General features: G+C 59.4%; 1 protein-coding gene across 2 annotated transcripts in view; it reads right to left on the reverse strand.

The window, feature by feature from the left end:
* DPYSL5 (dihydropyrimidinase like 5) overlaps positions 1–18,135 on the reverse strand; it is a 99,908-nt gene that overhangs the window by 21,364 nt on the left and 60,409 nt on the right. For both annotated transcript variants that reach the window (XM_073335460.1, XM_073335461.1), the window contains exons 6-11: positions 17,513–17,557; positions 16,355–16,430; positions 15,116–15,272; positions 14,737–14,878; positions 13,873–14,015; positions 13,131–13,338 (exon numbers count right to left, since the gene is read on the reverse strand). In XM_073335460.1, the coding sequence (XP_073191561.1) occupies positions 13,131–13,338; positions 13,873–14,015; positions 14,737–14,878; positions 15,116–15,272; positions 16,355–16,430; positions 17,513–17,557 (771 nt within the window). The remainder of the gene's footprint in view (positions 1–13,130; positions 13,339–13,872; positions 14,016–14,736; positions 14,879–15,115; positions 15,273–16,354; positions 16,431–17,512; positions 17,558–18,135) is intronic.

Genomic DNA, 18,135 nt, shown 5'->3' on the forward strand with positions numbered 1-18,135 from the left:
GAGACCATTACTCCTTGTTCGGTCATCAGCTACCACTGAGAACAGTCTAGATCCATCCTCTTTGGAACCCCCTTTCAGGTAGTTGAAAGCAGCTATCAAATCCCCCCTCATTCTTCTCTTCTGCAGACTAAACAATCCCAGTTCCCTCAGCCTCTCCTCATAAGTCATGTGTTCCAGACCCCTAATCATTTTTGTTGCCCTCCGCTGGACTCTTTCCAATTTTTCCACATCCTTCTTGTAGTGTGGGGCCCAAAACTGGACACAGTACTCCAGAGAGGCCTCACCAGTGTCGAACAAAGGGGAACGATCACGTCCCTCGACCTGCTGGCAATGCCCCTACTTATACAGCCCAAAATGCCATTGGACTTCTTGGCAACAAGGGCACACTGCTGACTCATATCCAGCTTCTCGGCCACTGTAACCCCTAGGTCCTTTTCTGCAGAACTGCTGCCGAGCCATTTGGTCCCTAGTCTGTAGCGGTGCATGGGATTCTTCCGTCCTAAGTGCAGGACTCTGCACTTGTCCTTGTTGAACCTCATCAGATTTCTTTTGGCCCAATCCTCCAATTTGTTTAGGGCCCTCTGTATCCTATCCCTACCCTCCAGCGTATCTACCTCTCCTCCCAGTTTAGTGTCATCTGCAAACTTGCTGAGGGTGCAATCCACACCATCCTCCAGATCATTTATGAAGATATTGAACAAAACGGCCCCAGGACCGACCCTTGGGGCACTCCACTTGATACCGGCTGCCAACTAGACATGGAGCCATTCATCACTACCCGCTGAGCCCGACAATCTAGCCAGCTTTCTACCCACCTTATAGTCCATTCATCCAGCCCATACTTCCTTAACTTGCTGACAAGAATACTGTGGGAGACCGTGTCAAAAGCTTTGCTAAAGTCAAGCAGCAACACATCCACTGCTTTCCCTTCATCCACAGAACCAGTTATCTCATCATAGAAGGCAGTTAGATTAGTCAGGCATGACTTGCCCTTGATGAATCCATGCTGACTGTTCCTGATCACTTTCCTCTCCTCTAAGTGCTTCAGAATTGATTCCTTGAGGACCTGCTCCATGATTTTTCCAGGGACTGAGGTGAGGCTGACTGGCCTGTAGTTCCCAGGATCCTCCTTCTTCCCTTTTTTAAAGATGGGCACTACATTAGCCTTTTTCCAGTCATCTGGGACTTCCTCCAATCACCATGAGTTTTCAAAGATAATGGCCAATGGCTCTGCAATCACATCTGCCAACTCCTTTAGCACTCTCGGATGCAGCGCATCCAGCCCCATGGACTTGTGCTCGTCCAGCTTTTCTAAATAGTCCCGAACCACTTCTTTCTCCACAGAGGGCTGGTCACCTCCTCCCCATGCTGTGCTGCCCAGTGCAGCAGTCTGGGAGCTGACCTTGTTCGTGAAGACAGAGGCAAAAAAAGCATTAAGTACATTAGCTTTTTCCATATCCTCTGTCACTAGCTTGCCTCCCTCATTCAGTAAGGGACCCACACTTTCCTTGACTTTCTTCTTGTTGTTAACATACTTGAAGAAACCCTTCTTGTTACTCTTAACATCTCTTGGTAGCTGCAACTCCAGGTGTGATTTGGCATTCCTGATTTCACTCTTGCATGCCTGAGCAATATTTTTATACTCTTCCCTGGTCATTTGTCCAGTCTTCCACTTCTTGTAAGCTTCTTTCTTGTGTTTAAGATCAACAAGGATTTCACTGTTAAGCCAAGCTGGTCGCCTGCCATATTTACTATTCTTTCTACACATCGGGATGGTTTGTCCCTGTAACCTAAATAAGGATTCTTTAAAATACAGCCAGCTCTGCTGGACTCCTTTCCCCCTCATGTTATTCTCCCAGGGGATCCTGCCCATCAGTTCCCTGAGGTTGTCAAAGTCTGCTGGATTCAAAGCTGGCTAACTGATAGATCTCAACACGTAATTGTAAATGGGGAGTCATCATCGAACGGGGTGTTTCCAGTGGGGTCCTGCAGGGATTGGCTCTCGGCCCTATATTATTTAACATTTTTATTGATGACCCGGAAGAAAACCATCACTGATAAAGCTTGCAGACAACACAAAAATTGGGGGAGTGGTAAATAAAGAAGATGACAGGTTACTGATTCACACCGCTGCAGATCACTTGGTAAACTGGGGGCAAGCAAACAATGTGTTTTAATACGGTTACATGTAGGAACAAAGAATGCAGGCAAGACTTACAGGCTGGGGGGCTTTACCCTGGAAAGCACTGACTCTGAAGAAGATTTTGAGGGGTGGCATAGACAATCAGCTGAACTTGAGCCCGCTGTGTGACGCTGTGGGCAAAAGGGCTAATACATAAACAGAGCTCTTGAGGAGAAGTGGAGAGGTTATTTTACTTTATGTTTGGAAGTGTGACCACTGCTGGAAGCCTGGGTCCTAGTGCCCACAATTCCAGGAGGATGTGGATAAATTGGAGGGGGTCATAGAAGAGACAGGAGAATGATTCAAGGGTTAGAAAACCTGCCTGATAGCGACAGACTCAAAGGAGCTCAATTTTTTAGCTGAACAAAGAGGAGGTTAAAGAGTGACTAGATACCAAGCTGTAAGTACCTATGTGGGGAACAAATATTTGGTAACAGGTACTTCAGTCTGGCTAACACGAGCCAAGGGCTGGAACTTGAAGCTAGACACATTCAAAAGGGAAATAAGGTGTTGCTCCTGAAGGCATTCTGCGCCAAAACATTAAAAATTCTGTGCACAATGTTTAAATTCTGCAAAATTCTGCAAATTTTATTTGTCAAATAAATGTGTTGGCTCCAGCATGGCATTGGGGAGCACAGGTCACTGGCCGCACAGAGGTGGGAGATCACTGTGCAGCTCCCTCGTGGGACATGGACTCAGTGGTGAGGCTTCACCCAACCCTGGCAAAGTGCAAGGACCAGGCCTGCCCCAGAAACACCCCAGGGCTCTGCCCCTCTGTGCCAGATGCACCAGGTGTGGGCAGGCAGGCTCAGTGAGGCAGGATCCAAGAAGGCCAATGGCATTTTGGGCTGTATAAGTAGGGGCATTGCCAGCAGATCAAGGGACGTGATCGTCCCCCTCTATTCAACACTGGTGAGGCCTCATCTGGAGTACTGTGTCCAGTTTTGGGCCCCACACTACAAGAAGGATGTGGAAAAATTGGAGAGAGTCCAGCGAAGGGCAACAAAAATGATTAGGGGACTGGAACACATGACTTATGAGGAGAGCCTGAAGGAACTGGGGATGTTTAGTCTACGGAAGACAAGAATGAGGGGGGATTTGTCAGCTGCTTTCAACTACCTGAAAGGGGGTTCCAAAGAGGATGGATCTAGACTGTTCTCAGTGGTAGCAGATGACAGAACAAGGAGTAATGGTCTCAAGCTGCAGTGGGGAAGATTTAGGTTGGATATTAGGAAAAACTTTTTCACTAGGAGGGTGGTGAAACACTGGAATGCGGTACCTAGGGAGGTGGTGGAATCTCCTTCCTTAGAAGTTTTTAAGGTCAGGCTTGACAAAGCCCTGGCTGGGATGATTTAATTGAGGATCGGTCCTGCTTTGAGCAGGGGGTTGGACTAGATGACCTCCTGAGGTCCCTTCCAACCCTGATATTCTATGATTCTATGATCCAAGTGAGGAGGGGCTTCGTGTGGGGGGATCCAGGTGTGGCTTGAGAGGGTTCTGTGTGCAGGCAACTCAGTGGAGGATCCGGATGCACAGGGGCTTATTGTGGGGGGTTCTGAGTGCAAAGGTAATGGGACTCTGCAGGGGGGTCCAGGTGAAGGTAGTTGGAGCTCAGCGTGGGTCATGGTGTGGCAGGGATAAAGCTCAGCGGGGGGTCTGGATGTGGGGGGGTTCTGTGGGGAGGGTCCAGATGCTGCGGGAGTGGGGCTCAGTGGGGTGGGGATCCAGGTGCAGGTGACTGTTCCAGGTGCAGGGGGAGTGGGTCTCGGCAGGGGCGGGCTCTGGGTGTGGTGGGGGGGGGGAGACTCAGCAGGAGGGTCTGAATATGAGGTGGTCTGGATGCATGGGGGTTGGGCGGATGGGGGAAGCAGCTCCCCGTACAGTGATCCCTCCCCCTACAGCTGAGGAGCAATGCGTGCAGGAAGGGTGGTGGGGGAGTTTGCAGAGCTTCCTGCAGCCTCGGGAGAAATCTGGGGGATGCCGTACAGGGGAAGAGAAAGTCCCGTCCTCCCCAGCCCAGCCAGGACTAGCAGCTGAGCCCAGCACAGAGTAGGAGCCGCCAGCTGGGTGTTCCCCAGTCTTGCCTCCTGCCCCACAGTGATTTACCTCTCTGCCGGCTGGGCCCCCAAAACATACTGTTGGGGAGGGTCACATGACCACTCTGGTGGCTTCCCTTTGCTTCCCTGTCAGAAAGTCATTTTTCTGCGGGGAAGCAAAAGAAATTTGCGGGGCAGATGAATTCTGCACATGCGCAGAATTCCCTCAGGAGTAACCAGGAGTTAATTTTTAATGCTAAGAGTAATTAACCACTGGAACAATTAATTTCCCAAGAGATGTGGTGGATTCTCCATCACTCACGTGTAAGTCGAGACTGGCTGTTTTTCTAACAGGTCTGTTCTGGGAATTATTTAGGGCAGGTCTCAGACTAGCTGATCTGATCCCTGCTGGCCTGGGAATATCTGAATGTCTGAACTCAGGCCGGGGCTGGTGACTGGGATTGTTTTGGGTGAAATGAACCCCTGGCCACTGGTGGGAAAGCAGCTCCAGGAGCCTGGGGCTTTCCTAGCCAAGCGAGGGGCCCTGGGCTCAGATGCTTTGATGGGAAGAAGGAGCCTTCCCCTTTCCTGTTGTGACGCAGCAGGGAGGGGGGAGTGTTGACCTGGGAATGTGGCTGGGGAGTTTCACTGGGGATGGGAGACCTGAGAGCCTGTCACCTGAGCCGGGAGGGGGAAGGTAACACCTCTGCCTGGTTTCAGAGTAGCAGCCATGTTAGTCTGTATCCGCAAAAAGAAAAGAAGTACTTGTGGCACCTTAGAGACTAACCAATATATCTGAGCATGAGCTTTCATGAGCTACAGCTCACTTCATCGGATGCATTCGCTGGAGGGGTTTTGGTTTCAGTTTTGGGCTGGGTGGTGGAACGCAGGGAACCCCAAGGCTGGGGTCTAAGCTCCCTGCCCCCGAGAAGGACTTGACTGAGGGGCCCTGGTTATACCCACAACCTCTGTTTTAGACTCTGTTCCTACTGTCCAATAAACCTTCTGTTTTACTGGCTGGCTGAGAGTCACGGTGAATCCCAGGAAGAGGAGTGCAGGGCCTGGACTCCCCCACACTCCGTGACAACTGGTGGGAAAAGTGGGATGTACTACACCCCGTGGACGGCACTTCCTGCAGTGAGTGACTGGGGGGCAGTAAAACGAAGGGGGATTGACGGGACCAGGCGTGCTGAAGATTCAGAGAGAGACAGTTTCAGGGTGCGGTTAACCCCTAGGAGTGTGTGACCAGAGAGAAGGACTTTTGCAGTAACAGGGTCCCCCGGGGGATTGCAGCAAGCGGTCCCGGGGTGGAGGAGTCTGCAGCTCGACCCTGGCAAAGAGGTGGTGACCTCAAGAAGGACTGGCACATGAGGGGTTTTTCCTGGGAACGGTAGAAAGCTGCCCGGCCTGCGAGTGGCCAGCAGGGAGATGTACGCTAAACGCCTTAAGAGCGACCTGGTGGAGCTGTGCAGGCAGAGGGGGCTGCGCATTGGGAGGTCCACCAAGGAACAGCTGATTGCCCAGTTGGAGAAGGATCGCTTGGATGACCTGATCCCTGTCCCTGAGGGAAGCTGCCCGGTGGACGCAGCGTGGGCCCCGGGGCCTGACCGGGCTGGGAGGGGTCAGACTGTGGCCGAGGACATCCCGAGACCCTTCCTACCTATGCCTAGGGGAGGGGTTGGGGGAAGCCCAGCGAATACCGAGGGCACCCTGACCCCGGCAGCCAGCAGGGGATCCTCCCAGCAGAGCTCCCCATCCCTGGAGCGGAGGCAGCTGGAATGGGAGAGGGAGATGAAAATGAGGGAGCTGGAGGATCATGAAAAGCAGCATCAGCATGAGGAGAAGCAACGTCAGCATGAGCTGAAGGAGAAACAGAGACAACATGAGCTGGAGCTGGCCAGGCTGAGGAGCAGTGGGGCCCTGGCTGCGGTGAGTGAGGGGGGGACCCGAGACTGCAAGGAGCTTTGATAAGTGCTTCCTGGCCCTGCGTAAGGTGGGGGGGAGGACGTAGATAGCTTCCTGACAGCCTTTGAGAATGCCTGCGAGATGCACAGGGTTGACCCTGCAGACAGGCTCCAGTTTCTCACCCCCTTACTGGACCCCAAAGCCATGGAGGTGTACAGCTGAATGACAGGGGCGGAGGCAGGGGACTACGAACTGTTCAAAAAGGGCCTGCTCCATGAGTTTGGGCTGACCCCCGAGATGTACCGGAAAAGGTTCCGGGGTCAGCGTAAAATGTCTGAGGTCACCTACCTACAACTGGTCAACTGAATCCAGGGATATGCCCGCAAGTGGACAGCTAGGGCCCAAGCTAAAGAGGACCTGCTTGACCTAATCGTACTGGAGCAACTGTATGAACAGTGCCCTTCCGACCTGAGGCTATGGTTGGTGGACAAAAAGCTAGAGAACCCACAGCACGCAGGGCAGCTGGCCGACGAGTTTGTGAACAGTTGGTCAGAAGATAGCAGGGAGGAGTCCCAAAAGAACAGGCCCCTCACAATGCAGAGAGAGAGTCACCATGGGACGTCCCAGCAGGGAAATATGGAGAACCCCCTCCCAAGGGGAACGCCTGGTGTCAGGACCATCTGACCCGCTCGAGGGCACCAACGTGACAAGGGCTACTATCACTGTGGCCAGAGAGGCCACATACGGACCCAGTGCCCCAGGCTCAGGGACAGACTGAGCAGACCCAACCTATCCAGGGTTAACTGGGTAGGGACCCAGCTGGACGAGGGGCAGATGGCCCAGGCAAGGGGGGCTGCCAGCTTACCACCTGCTCAGGAGGGAAGAATACCCCAGGCCAGCTCCTCTGGAGGGCTGGATGCTCTGGGCTCAGGGTTCTCGGTTTACAGGGTGGGCGCGGGGCTGTCCCTCCGGAGAAAGTGCCTTGTACCCCTGGAGGTGGATGGGAAGAAGGTCAATGGATACTGGGATACGGGTGCGGCGGTGACACTGGCCCGGCCTGAGGTGGTGGCCCCAGATCGGGTGGTGCCCAACACCTACCTGACCCTGATGGGGGTGGGCGGGACCCCATTCAAGGTGCCCATGGCAAGGATGTACCTAAAATGGGGGGCCAAGGAGGGCCCCAAGGATGTGGGGGTGCACCATTTGCCCACGAAGGTGTTGATGGGGGGGGACCTAGAGGACTGGCCAAGCAACCCCCAGAACGCCCTGGTTGTGACCCGTAGCCAGAGCTGGCGAGGGGCACTGCGCCCTGACCTTGGGGAGGGTATCACACCGGAGGCGCAGGACCCTAACCTGGTGGGGAGGGAGTGCCCAGGAACAAGGCTCAGAGAGGCTGTGGCTTCAGACCCAGCCAGCAAGAGAGAGCAAGCCCCCACCCCTTCCCCAGCCGCTGAATTCCAGGCCGAGTTGAGGAAAGATCCCTCCTTGCGGAAGCTCAGGGACCTGGCCGACCTCAGGGTGGGACGGACCATGGGGAGAGGCTGCCAGGAGAGGTTCCTGTGGGAGAAGGGGTTCCTGTACCGAGAATGGGCTCCCACAAGGGAAGTAGAGTCCTGTGGGATCAGGAGGCAGCTGGTGGTCCCCCAGAAGTATCGCTGCAAGCTCCTGTCCCTGGCCCATGACATCCCCCTCGCAGGGCACCAGGGAATCCGGCGCACCCGGCAGAGGTTGCTACAGAACTTTTACTGGCCCGGGGTCTTTACCACGGTCCGGCAGTATTGCCGATCCTGTGACCCCTGTCAGAGGGTGGGGAAGGCCCGGGACAAGGGGAAAGCGGCTTTGAGACCTTTGCCCGTCATAGAGGAGCCTTTCCAGAAGGTGGCCACGGACATCGTGGGGCCTCTCAGCAAGACGACCCAGTCGGGGAAGAAATACATTCTGATGGTGGTAGATTTTGCCACCCGCTACCCCAAGGCAGGTGCCATTAGCTTCCATTGAAGCCGACACCGTGGCAGATGCGCTCCTGACCATTTTCAGCCGAGTGGGGTTCCCCAAGGAAGTCCTGACAGACCAAGGCTCCAACTTCATGTCGGCCCTGCTCTGGTGCTTGTGGGAGAAATGTGGGGTCTGGCACAACTGGGCCTCAGCTTATCACCCCCAGTCCAACGGGCTGGTGGAGAGGTTCAACGGGACGCTAAAGATGATGCTGAAAACCTTTATGAACCAGCACCCGCAGGACTGGGACAAGTACTTACCTCACCTGCTGTTCGCGTACAGGGAGGTGCCCCAGGAGTCTACCGGATTTTTGCCTTTCGAACTGCTATATAGAAGGAGGGTAAGGGGGCCCCTGGACCAGATAAGAGACGAATGGGAGGGGAAGGCCACTCCCGATGGAGAGTCAGTGGTGGAGTATATCCTGATCTTCCGAGAGAGACTGGCTGAACTCATGGGCCTGGCCAGGGAGAATCTGGCCAGAGCCCAGAGGAAGCAGAAGGTCTGGTATGACCGCACGGCGCGGGCCCGCGCCTACACCACTGGGGATCCGGTGATAGTTCTCATCCCCGTGAGAAAGAACAAACTACAGGCCGCCTGGGAGGGCCCTTTCAAGGTCGTCAAGCAGCTCAATGAGGTAAACTATGTGGTGGAGCTGTCGAACCGGGCGCACCACCGCCGGGTGTACCATGTGAATATGATGAAGCCATATTATGCCAGGGGGAATGTGGTGTTGGCCGTGTGTGGACATTGGGAGGAGCAGGGAGACGACCCTTTGGTAAATATATTCCCTGAGACCAGAGCTGGCTCCCCCGTGGAAGCAATTCCCCTCTCGGATCAGCTAACCCCTGTCCAGCAAGCTGAGATCAGAGGGGTGCTGCATCCGTACCGACAGCTGTTTTCCAACCCGCCTAGACACACTAATCTGACTGTCCACCGGGTGCAGACAGGATCACACCCGCCGATAAGATGCTCCCCGTTCTGAGTCACAGGGAAAATTGTTCAGGACCTGGAAAAAGAGGTCAGAGACATGCTGGCCGTGGGGGTGATCCAGCCATCTGCCAGCCCTTGGGCCTCGCCGGTGGTGCTGGTCCTCAAAAAGGACGGGTCAATCCGGTTCTGTGTGGACTATCGGAAGCTCAATGCCATCACTGTATCTGATGCCTACCCCATGCCCAGGCCCGATGAGCTCCTAGACAAGCTGGGAAACGCTTGATACCTTACCACCATGGACCTTACAAAGGGGTACTGGCAAGTGCCACTGGATGCAGATGCCCGGCTGAAATCGGCCTTTATCACCCCTCTGGGGCTCTATGAGTTCCTGACCCTGCCTTTCGGCCTCAAGGGAGCGCCGGCCACCTTCCAGCGCCTGGTGGATCAGCTACTGAGGGGGATGGAGAGTTTTGCCGTGGCGTATATTGATGACATCTGTGTCTTTAGCCAGACCTGGGAGGACCACGTGTCCCAGGTTAGACAAGTGCTGGACCGACTCCAGGGGGCTGGGCTGACTGTAAAAGCGGAGAAGTGCAAGGTGGGGATGGCTGAAGTATCTTACCTGGGCCATCAGGTGGGGAGCAGCCGCCTAAAGCCGGAACCAGCTAAGGTGGAGGTGATCAGAGACTGGCCCGCGCCTCAAACCAAAAAGCAGGTCGAAGCCTGTATTTGGTTGGCAGGATACTATCCAAGGTTTGTGCCCCGCTTTAGCGCCATAGCCGCCCCCATCACTGAGCTATGCAAGAAGGGGAAGCCAGACAAGGTGGTCTGGACCGAGCAGTGCCAGGAGGCTTTCCGGGCGCTGAAGGAGGCTCTAGTCCGTGGCCCAGTTCTGGCAAACCCAGACTTTGACAAGCCCTTTGTGGTGTTCACCGACGCCTCCGACACGGGACTGGGGGCAGTGTTAATGCAGGAGGATGAAAAGGGGGAGAGACACCCCATCGTGTACCTGAGCAAGAAGTTGCTACCCCAGGAGCAGAACTACGAGGCCATCGAGAAGGAGTGCCCGGCCATGGTGTGGGCCCTTAAGAAACTAGAGCCCTATCTCTTCGGGCGACACTTCACTGTCTACACCGACCACTCTCCCCTGACCTGGCTGCACCAGATGAAAGGAGCCAACGCCAAGCTCCTGAGATGGAGCCTGCTCCTGCAGGATTACGACATGGACGTGGTCCAGGTGAAGGGAAGTGCCAACCTGATAGCGGATGCGCTGTCCCGGAGAGGGGGCCCCGAACTTCCCCAGGTCACTGGTCAGCGTGACCCCGCTCAGTTCAGTCTCGAAGGGGGGAGAGATGTGAGGATGTGACTCAGCAGGGAGGGGGGAGTGTTGACCTGGGATTGTGGCTGGGGAGTTTCACTGGGGATGGGAGACCTGAGAGCCTGTAACCTGAGCCAGGAGGGGGAGGGGGAAGGTAACACCTCTGCCCGGGAAACTGGACAAGGCTGCAGGAGGGAGCCTGCTGGGGGGGTTTGGTTTCAGTTTTGGGCTGGGTGGTAGAACGCAGGGATCCCCAAGGCTGGGGTCTAAGCTCCCTGCCCCCCAGAAGGACTTGACTGAGGAGCCCTGGTTGTACCCACAAGCTCTGTTTTGGATGGTGTTCCTGTTGGCCAATAAACCTTCCGTTTTACTGGCTGGCTGAGAGTCATGATGAATCCCAGGAAGAGGGGGGCAGGGCCCGGACTCCCCCACACTCCATGACACCTATCCCTCCCCAGTCAGAGTCAGAGCAGGCTGACCCGGCAGGATCCAGCATGCCAGCATCACTAGAAGAATATCAGAGTCTGTCAAGCAGGGGTAAGGGGCTGAGGGCTCCCCAGAGTTGTGAGCTCCTGGACCTCAAACACAGAGCCCAGGTCCCAGCCAGACTTCGTGTGGACCCCTGCGGAGCAGCCCTGTCCCTCACCACACACCCACCCATGGGCCAGCACTCAGCCCCGAGAACCACGCCCAGCCCCCCGCCTCAAAGAGACCTGGGGGATTCCAGACATGTGACAGGCTGACAGTGCGATCCCCCGACTCAGGATGGGGAGACAGCCCCACCCCGGGTGCATGACGGGTCCGAGTTTCCCTTGTCCAGAGAGGCTTGAGGACAGTGCCCCACTACCCAGGAGGGAACCGAGACTCCCAGGCAGCACGCCCCCAGCACCTCCCCTGCCTCCTTCCCGGAGCTCGGGGCTGGTTCCTTGCTTGGCCCCAGTCCTCCTCATTGCTGCCCCTGATTACCATGCTGTGAGCCACATGCTCCTCCGGCCCAGCCTCCATTCAACACCCTCCCCTGCCCTCCCCTCAACTCCTTGACCCCCCTTTCCTCAGCCAATGACCCTCCCCTCCACCCCATTCCCTCAGCCAATGCTTCTCCCCTCAAACCCTCGACCCCTTTGGGCAACAACCCTCCCCCCAAATCCCCAGCCTGCCCCCTTCTGCTCCCACCTCCTCTTCCCCCTCACCGGTCCCAGCTCCCCCCCATACAGAGTGGCATTCAGCTGCCCACCTGCCTGTGTGGGCAGAGACACTTGCCCAGGTGGCTGTGTGACTTCCCCAACCACCCCAGGGCCATGGCCCAGCATCCCGCCAGCCAGACAAAGCCTGCCTATCTGCCTGTCTTGCCCCGCACTGGCCTCCTTTGCGGGCACCACATGGAGCCAGCTCACGGCAGCAGGACGGGAGCACCTCGGTGCCGGCTGCATCACATTCTCCAGTCCCAACTGCTCCCACTACTCTGGTGGCTGCAGAGTAGCTGCAAAGCCCAGCAACGCGGGCCGTGGAGTCAGACAACCACTCCTCAGCGGTGCGGCTGGGTGTTGACTCTGAACCCTAATGACACTGATGCCAACGTAGCTGGCATTTCGCTGCTGACCCCAGCGGGCTGCAGAGGACGGGAGTGCTCTCCTGTACTGGGAATGCAGCCCCTTTTGCCACCGCCAGTGAGTAGAGTGTGGGAGGGGCCCAGCAGCCAGGCTCCTTCCTATTCCCCACCCTGCTGGGGCAGAGCCTCTGGCTCAGCTCTCTGCTAAGGTGCTACACAGCGGGAGATGGCCTGGCCTGGCGCTCGGGCTCGCCAGGCAAAGGGTGCTGTCAACCACAGGAGTTTGGCTCTGCACCCCACCTGTGCCAGTCCAGTGCGAGAGATGCAGCGTTGCCGGTGGGGGAATCACACCAGCCGGCTGCCCCAGTGCGTGTCACACGCTTGTGACTTCACTGCCGCATGCCATCACGGTGACTGCTCAGCGCACCGTGGGTAGGACCCTCTGCCCTCCACCCACCTGCAGGCTCTTTGCCTTGTGGGATACCCCGCGACTGGGGGGCAAGGGCGGGAGTTGGGGTCCAATGCCCACAGTTCTCGCTGGTCTATCCCATGATTCTCCACTCGCCCACGCTGGCTCCAATCTGCTTGCCCAGCAGGGAGGAGGCACAGAGGATGAGGGCGTGATGCTCTCCCCTCACAGTGCCCCAGCTGGAACCTCTGCCCATCTGCCCCGTCCCACGAGTGGCTTGTGAGAAGTGCTGGCGGGTCAGGCCCCCAAGGGTCTCTCTGTCCTGGGCCCTGGGCACTGCCCGTCTCTGCAGTGCCCTGAGGCCTGACAGCTGCTCAACCATCTGTTGGCTCAGGGGAACCTGTCCACTCCTGGATTGTCTCCTCCTTGAGGCTGGGCCCCACAGCTGTCGCTGATCCTACGGGCAGAGGAAACCCACCCCAGGCTGCGCTGCTCAGCGTGGGTTGTTTCCTGCCAGCGGGGCCCCTGCACAACGCCCGCCCATGCTGCAACACGCAGCCCCCAGCAGTCAAGAAGAGTGGGAGTGGCCAACAGCTTCCTACACAAACCAACCGGCCCATCTTGCTGCCAGGGAGGTGGCCCAGCGGCGGGATCCCGGGCTTGGGCACCATGCCACCTTGCCCTGCACCGTGATCCTGGCCCTGCTCCGGCCATGTGGGGACGTGCAGGGGCAGCCAGGCGCACAGGTGACCCTGAAGCCATGCACAGCACCGCAGAGCACAGGATGCCCCACCCCACCCTCCTACCTTCTCCCGCTGGACGAGCTTCTTGTAGACGGAGTCGGGGAAGGAGCGGAGTGGGCAGAACTTGCCAGTGCCTTCAGCGCACATGAAGACGCCGTTCTCATAGACCACACGCCCGCGGCTGATGGTGACCAGCGGCACCCCGTGGCAGCGCATGGTCTCGTACAGGTTGATGTCTCCCCCCTGCACCTGGGTGCTGGCAGAGATGGTCCTGCGGGTGGCACAGCCGGAGCAGCTGGTTACAGCTGGGCCCAGAGAGGAGGCTCACGGCACTGGGGCAGCCCTGTGCTACGAGCCAGCAGCTCCTCTGCCCAAGCACAGCGCAGCCCGGAGTCCCCAGAGCAATGAGCAGCACCGACCGGGAGCGGGACACGGATCGCTGCCCCCCCCAGCCAGGGTCTGTTCGGCACCGACCGGGAGCAGGACACGGATCGCTGCCCCCCCCCCCCCCGGCCAGGGTCTGTTCGGCACCGACCGGGAGCGGGACACGGATCACTGTCCCTCTCCCCCTGCCATCCCGACCAGAGTCTGTTCCGGGCTCATCGGGCACCTCCTGGCACCAGGAGACGGATCGCTGCCCCTGACCAGGGTCTGTTCTGGGCCCGTTGGGCACCAACTGGGACTGAGACACGGATTGCTGTCCCTCTCCCCCTGCCACCCCGACCAGGGTCTGTTCTGGGCCCGTCAGGCACCTCCCGGCCCTGGGCAAAGACTCTCTGCCCCTCCCCCTTTGCCCCATTCCTACCTGGTGGCTTCAGGGTCCCACACCACGATGTCTGCGTCGGCCCCGGGGATGATGCGGCCCTTCCGTGGGTACAGGTTGAGGATCTTGGCCGCGTTCGAGCTGGTCACAGCTACAAAGCGGTTCTCGTCCATCTTCCCCCCGACCTGCAAACACAGTAGGGGGCTGAGATGGTGCAATGGGGCGTGCTCTGCTATGGTCCCTCTGGGAGGGGTGGGCAGACAGGGATGCAGCCCGGGGTGTGGGCACTGCTGTCAGAGGGAGAGTTCCCAGCTCCTGAGCATCCCCTCTTTCCCTCTCCCCTGTGTGCACATCCTGCCCCATCACGCCAGCAGCTGGGAGAGGAAGCTGCAATTGCCCCCTGGGGGGTGCCCTATCACAGGACTCCAGCCAGGTCACTCCTCGCTCACCCTAGCCTCATGCTGCAGGGCTGAGCAGGGGGATCCAGCACCAGCCAGGGACTGCCTCATGGGGCGGGCACAACCCAGCTGCAGACGTAACACCCACCCCCTATGTTACCACAGCCCCAGAGAGCCTGGTCACACCCCACTGGACTGCAGCCCCCTCGGGGGGGGGGGGGCAAACGGTGTAGCTGTGTAGCTCCACCCCTAGTGCGCAGGGAGAACGGGCTCTTGCTGTGGGAGGGAACAGGACACTGGGATCTGGCCCCAGGCTGTCGTACCCATGAGCGATTGGGGTCTCAGTAGTCCATCTCCCCTGGCAGGGCGTGGCGGTCCCGAGAGCACCACCCCTAGCACGGCCCCCCGCAGCACCGGAGGTGGCCAACTCCTGGATGCCGACCAGCGCGTGCCAGACTCCTCATGCCCCATTCACAGCCGTGCCACGCCCGCTGCGGGTGCCACGTACCACACCCCGCTCCCAGATGACGCTCATGCGATCTTGCACGCCGCTCACGCCATGGGGGATCTTGGTGAAGTCCTCCTTGCCCATGGCTTTCTGCTTGCTGGTGAAGGGCCGGTGGTCGGAAGCCACGACATTGAGGGTGTCGCTGCCAGGAGAGAGGGGAACAGGGGTTACCGGCCCGGCGGCTGCGGTGCTGCTCTCCACACCTGGCAGGGCCACCTGGCACATTCGTTACAGACCACGTGCCCGTGGCTGGGGCCTCCCTAGCGCCCAGCAGCGGGGCAGAGAGTGCCCTGCCTGGGGCTCTAACGGGACTCAGGCAGCGCCAGACCCGCAGGATTAGCCCCTTGCCCAGCAGCCCCGGGCGCCCAGCAGCCCTTACTTGGCTAGCAGGCTCATGAGGTAAGTGGAGGTGTTGGTGTCCAGCCGCAGGGGCGGCACGGTGACGTAGGCAGCGGCGTGGGACCAGTCCTGGTGGTAATAGTGCAGGCCCGTCAGCGTGGCGTGCGCCGTGGTGGTCTCTGCATACACCACCTTCCCTGCAAAGAGAGAGCGGACACAGCTGTCGGGGAGACAGGCTCTGGCGCTGGGGTGGTGCCCACTGCAGCCCAGGGCAGCGTGCGGATTGCCTAGGGGCAGGAGTGTTTCTCTCGCCACCCTGCCAGCCACATGGCGAGGCAGCAGATGGATCCCCGCCCCAAGGAGGAGACGGTCTGCAGAGTCATCTGACGGGCGGGCACCAGCCGCCCCGGCACAGGGACCCTGGGCTGGGTTCCGCAGAGTCATCTGATGGGCTGGCACCTGCCGCCTGGGCACAGCATTACACTGATGGTATGGGGGAAACTGAGGCAGGGGGACAGGGAGGGACTTGCTTGGGTCACGTATCAGCAGAGCCAGGTAGAGGCTAGGACTTGGCGCCCTCACCCCCAGGCCTATGCTGCGGCTACTAGACCCCAGGGCTCTCAGGGCCACAGAGCCTCTGTCTGCCCCACGTACCATCACTGCAGGGCAGCAACGTGGCTGGGGCTTGGGCCACCCCCCTCGCTGCTTGGGGACGGCGGTGTCACTGGGGGGCATGTGCTGGAGGCTGTGTGGAGAGGTGGGGCTGGGTTAGGGGCCTTGGAGGGGTGAGGCCGGGTGTGTGTTGGGAGCAGTGTAGAGAGGTGGGGCTGGGTTGGACAGCAGGTGGGGGTGCATGTTGGGGGTAGGGTTGCCAACTTTCTAATCACACAAAACTGAACACGCCTGCCTTGCCCCTCCCCCTCTCCCTCCCCCAAGGCGTTGCCCCTGCCCTGCCCCTTCTCCAAGGCCCCATTCCTGCTCACTCCATCCCCCCTCCCTCCATCACTCTCCCCCACTCTCACTCACTTTCACCGGGCTGAGGCAGGGGTTTGGGGTGCAGGAGGGGGCTCAGGGCTGGGGCAGGGCGTTCGGGGTCCCGGTGGCACTTACCGCGGCTCCCAGAAAGCAACCGCCAAGTCCCTGCAGCCCCTCGGCGCATGGGCGGCCAGGGAGAATCCGCACGCTGCCCTCCTGCCTGCAGGCACCGCCCCCGCAGCTCCCATTGGTCGCAGTTCCCAAGCGCAGAGCCCTGCCGCGGAGGGACAGCGCCCAGCCTTACCTTGCATCTTAGCGGCAGCCACGACGTCGCCGGCAGACACGCTGGACACGTTGACCAGGTAGACGGGGCAGTGAGTCTGAGAACGACAGCACAGGTCTCAGCACCGGTGCCAGCTGGCTCAGCCTGCCCTGCCAGGCGCCCCCAGCCAGGGCACACGGCCCCCCGCCTGCCCGCCCGGCTCACACCGAGGGCTCCGGTCCATGGGAAGGTGAGAGCCCAGCTCACCTCTGCCCCTGCACCCCCCACTAGAGCACAGCAATCCCTTTGGGCGGGGGCGCCGCCCGGGGAGCCACTCAGGGAGCCGCCATGGCCCTGTGCCCACAGACAACGTCACCAAGGGCTCCAAGGATGGACAGGCCATCTCCAGGGGGCAGGCAGCCCAGCAAGGGCAGGGGGCCCTGGGCTCCAGGGTCAGACAGGCTGTGTCCATGGGGCAGGCAGCCCAGTGCAGGCAGGGTCCCAGGGACAGATGGGGCACCAAACACACAAGAAACCCCTCCCCCCAACAGACAGGATCCTGCCTTCTCCAAAAAATCCCCGCTGACGCCTACCACTGCTGCCCCTGGACTGATCCCCAGCTCCCTGCTCCCACCCTTGGGCAGTGCCCATCCCCTGCCCGGGCCTGGCTCAGGATCCGGCCAAGAACCAGGGCTGGGGGGAGGGGGTGGGTTACAGTTGCAGGGAGGTGGGGCAAGAATCCAGCTCCACCCCACCTCCCGCCGCAGCCAGGGCCCTGTACCCCAGCCATGCCATCGTGAGCACAGCTGGGCTTTGGGCCAGCACCAGCTCCACTGCCGGTTAGGGTGGTGAGGTGGGTCCTGTCTGTTACAGCCGAGAGCTGGGACCCAGGTATTCTGGCACAGACTGACCAAGCAGCACAGCGTGGGGCTGGAATGGCAGGGCACTCGCAAGTGGGACCAGTGCGGGGAATGGGGGAGGAGGGGCCATTGCAAGCTTCCTGCTGAGGGCCCGGCCCCACAGCTCCAAGAGGGGCTGAGTGGAGGCGGGGGGGAATGGAGGGCAGCATGGCCAGCAGGGGCACTCCCTGCTGGGCAGCCCGGGAGGGAGGAGGGCTCAGGACGGGGTCAGAGAGCTCTGACCGTGCCCAGATCAGGGGTGCTGTGTGTGTGTGTGTGGGGGTGTCCTGGGGGCACTCACCCGGTTGGCGATGGTGATCACACGGTGCGTGGCTTCAGCCTCCAGCTGGGGGACAGAAAAGACGGTGACGCTCTGCTGAGTGCAGACCACCCGCGACAGCCCCACCTCTGGGGGATCTACCCGGTCCCCCATCCAGAGAACCCTGCACTACGGCTCCCACAGCAGGGCTTGGAGACCGTTCCCCCAAAGCTGGCCCCCATGCTTGGTGTGATGGGAAATCACCGTTCTCTAGTGAGGAAACTACATGGCCCCCTGTCGGTGCAGCTCCCAAAGAGCCTGCTCCATGACCGGGGGACCCGGCCTTCCTGCCCCACAGCCCGCCTGACCAGCCCCCAGTCAAGGAGACAGCAGCCCGCAGGGCCCTGGTCACCCCAGGGTGAGTGCTCAGCAGACACTGAGAACAGGCTGGCTAGATTCCTGCCCAGCCAGGCAATGGCTGGATCACAGAGCAGCTGGACACAGCTGGAGGGGTCCAGAGGCTCAGTGCCCGGCTGGGGGTGGGGCACAGCAGGGTGGGGGGCGCTCACCCCCAGGACGGGGCGGGGTAAGGCAGTTAGTAGGGCAGGGACAGCACAAGAGGGTGGGAAAGGGGAAGGAGCAGGACGGCCACTCCCCCCGGCAGC

Source organism: Lepidochelys kempii, chromosome 3, assembly GCF_965140265.1.
Source record: "Lepidochelys kempii isolate rLepKem1 chromosome 3, rLepKem1.hap2, whole genome shotgun sequence".
NCBI classification, from domain to species: domain Eukaryota; kingdom Metazoa; phylum Chordata; order Testudines; family Cheloniidae; genus Lepidochelys; species Lepidochelys kempii.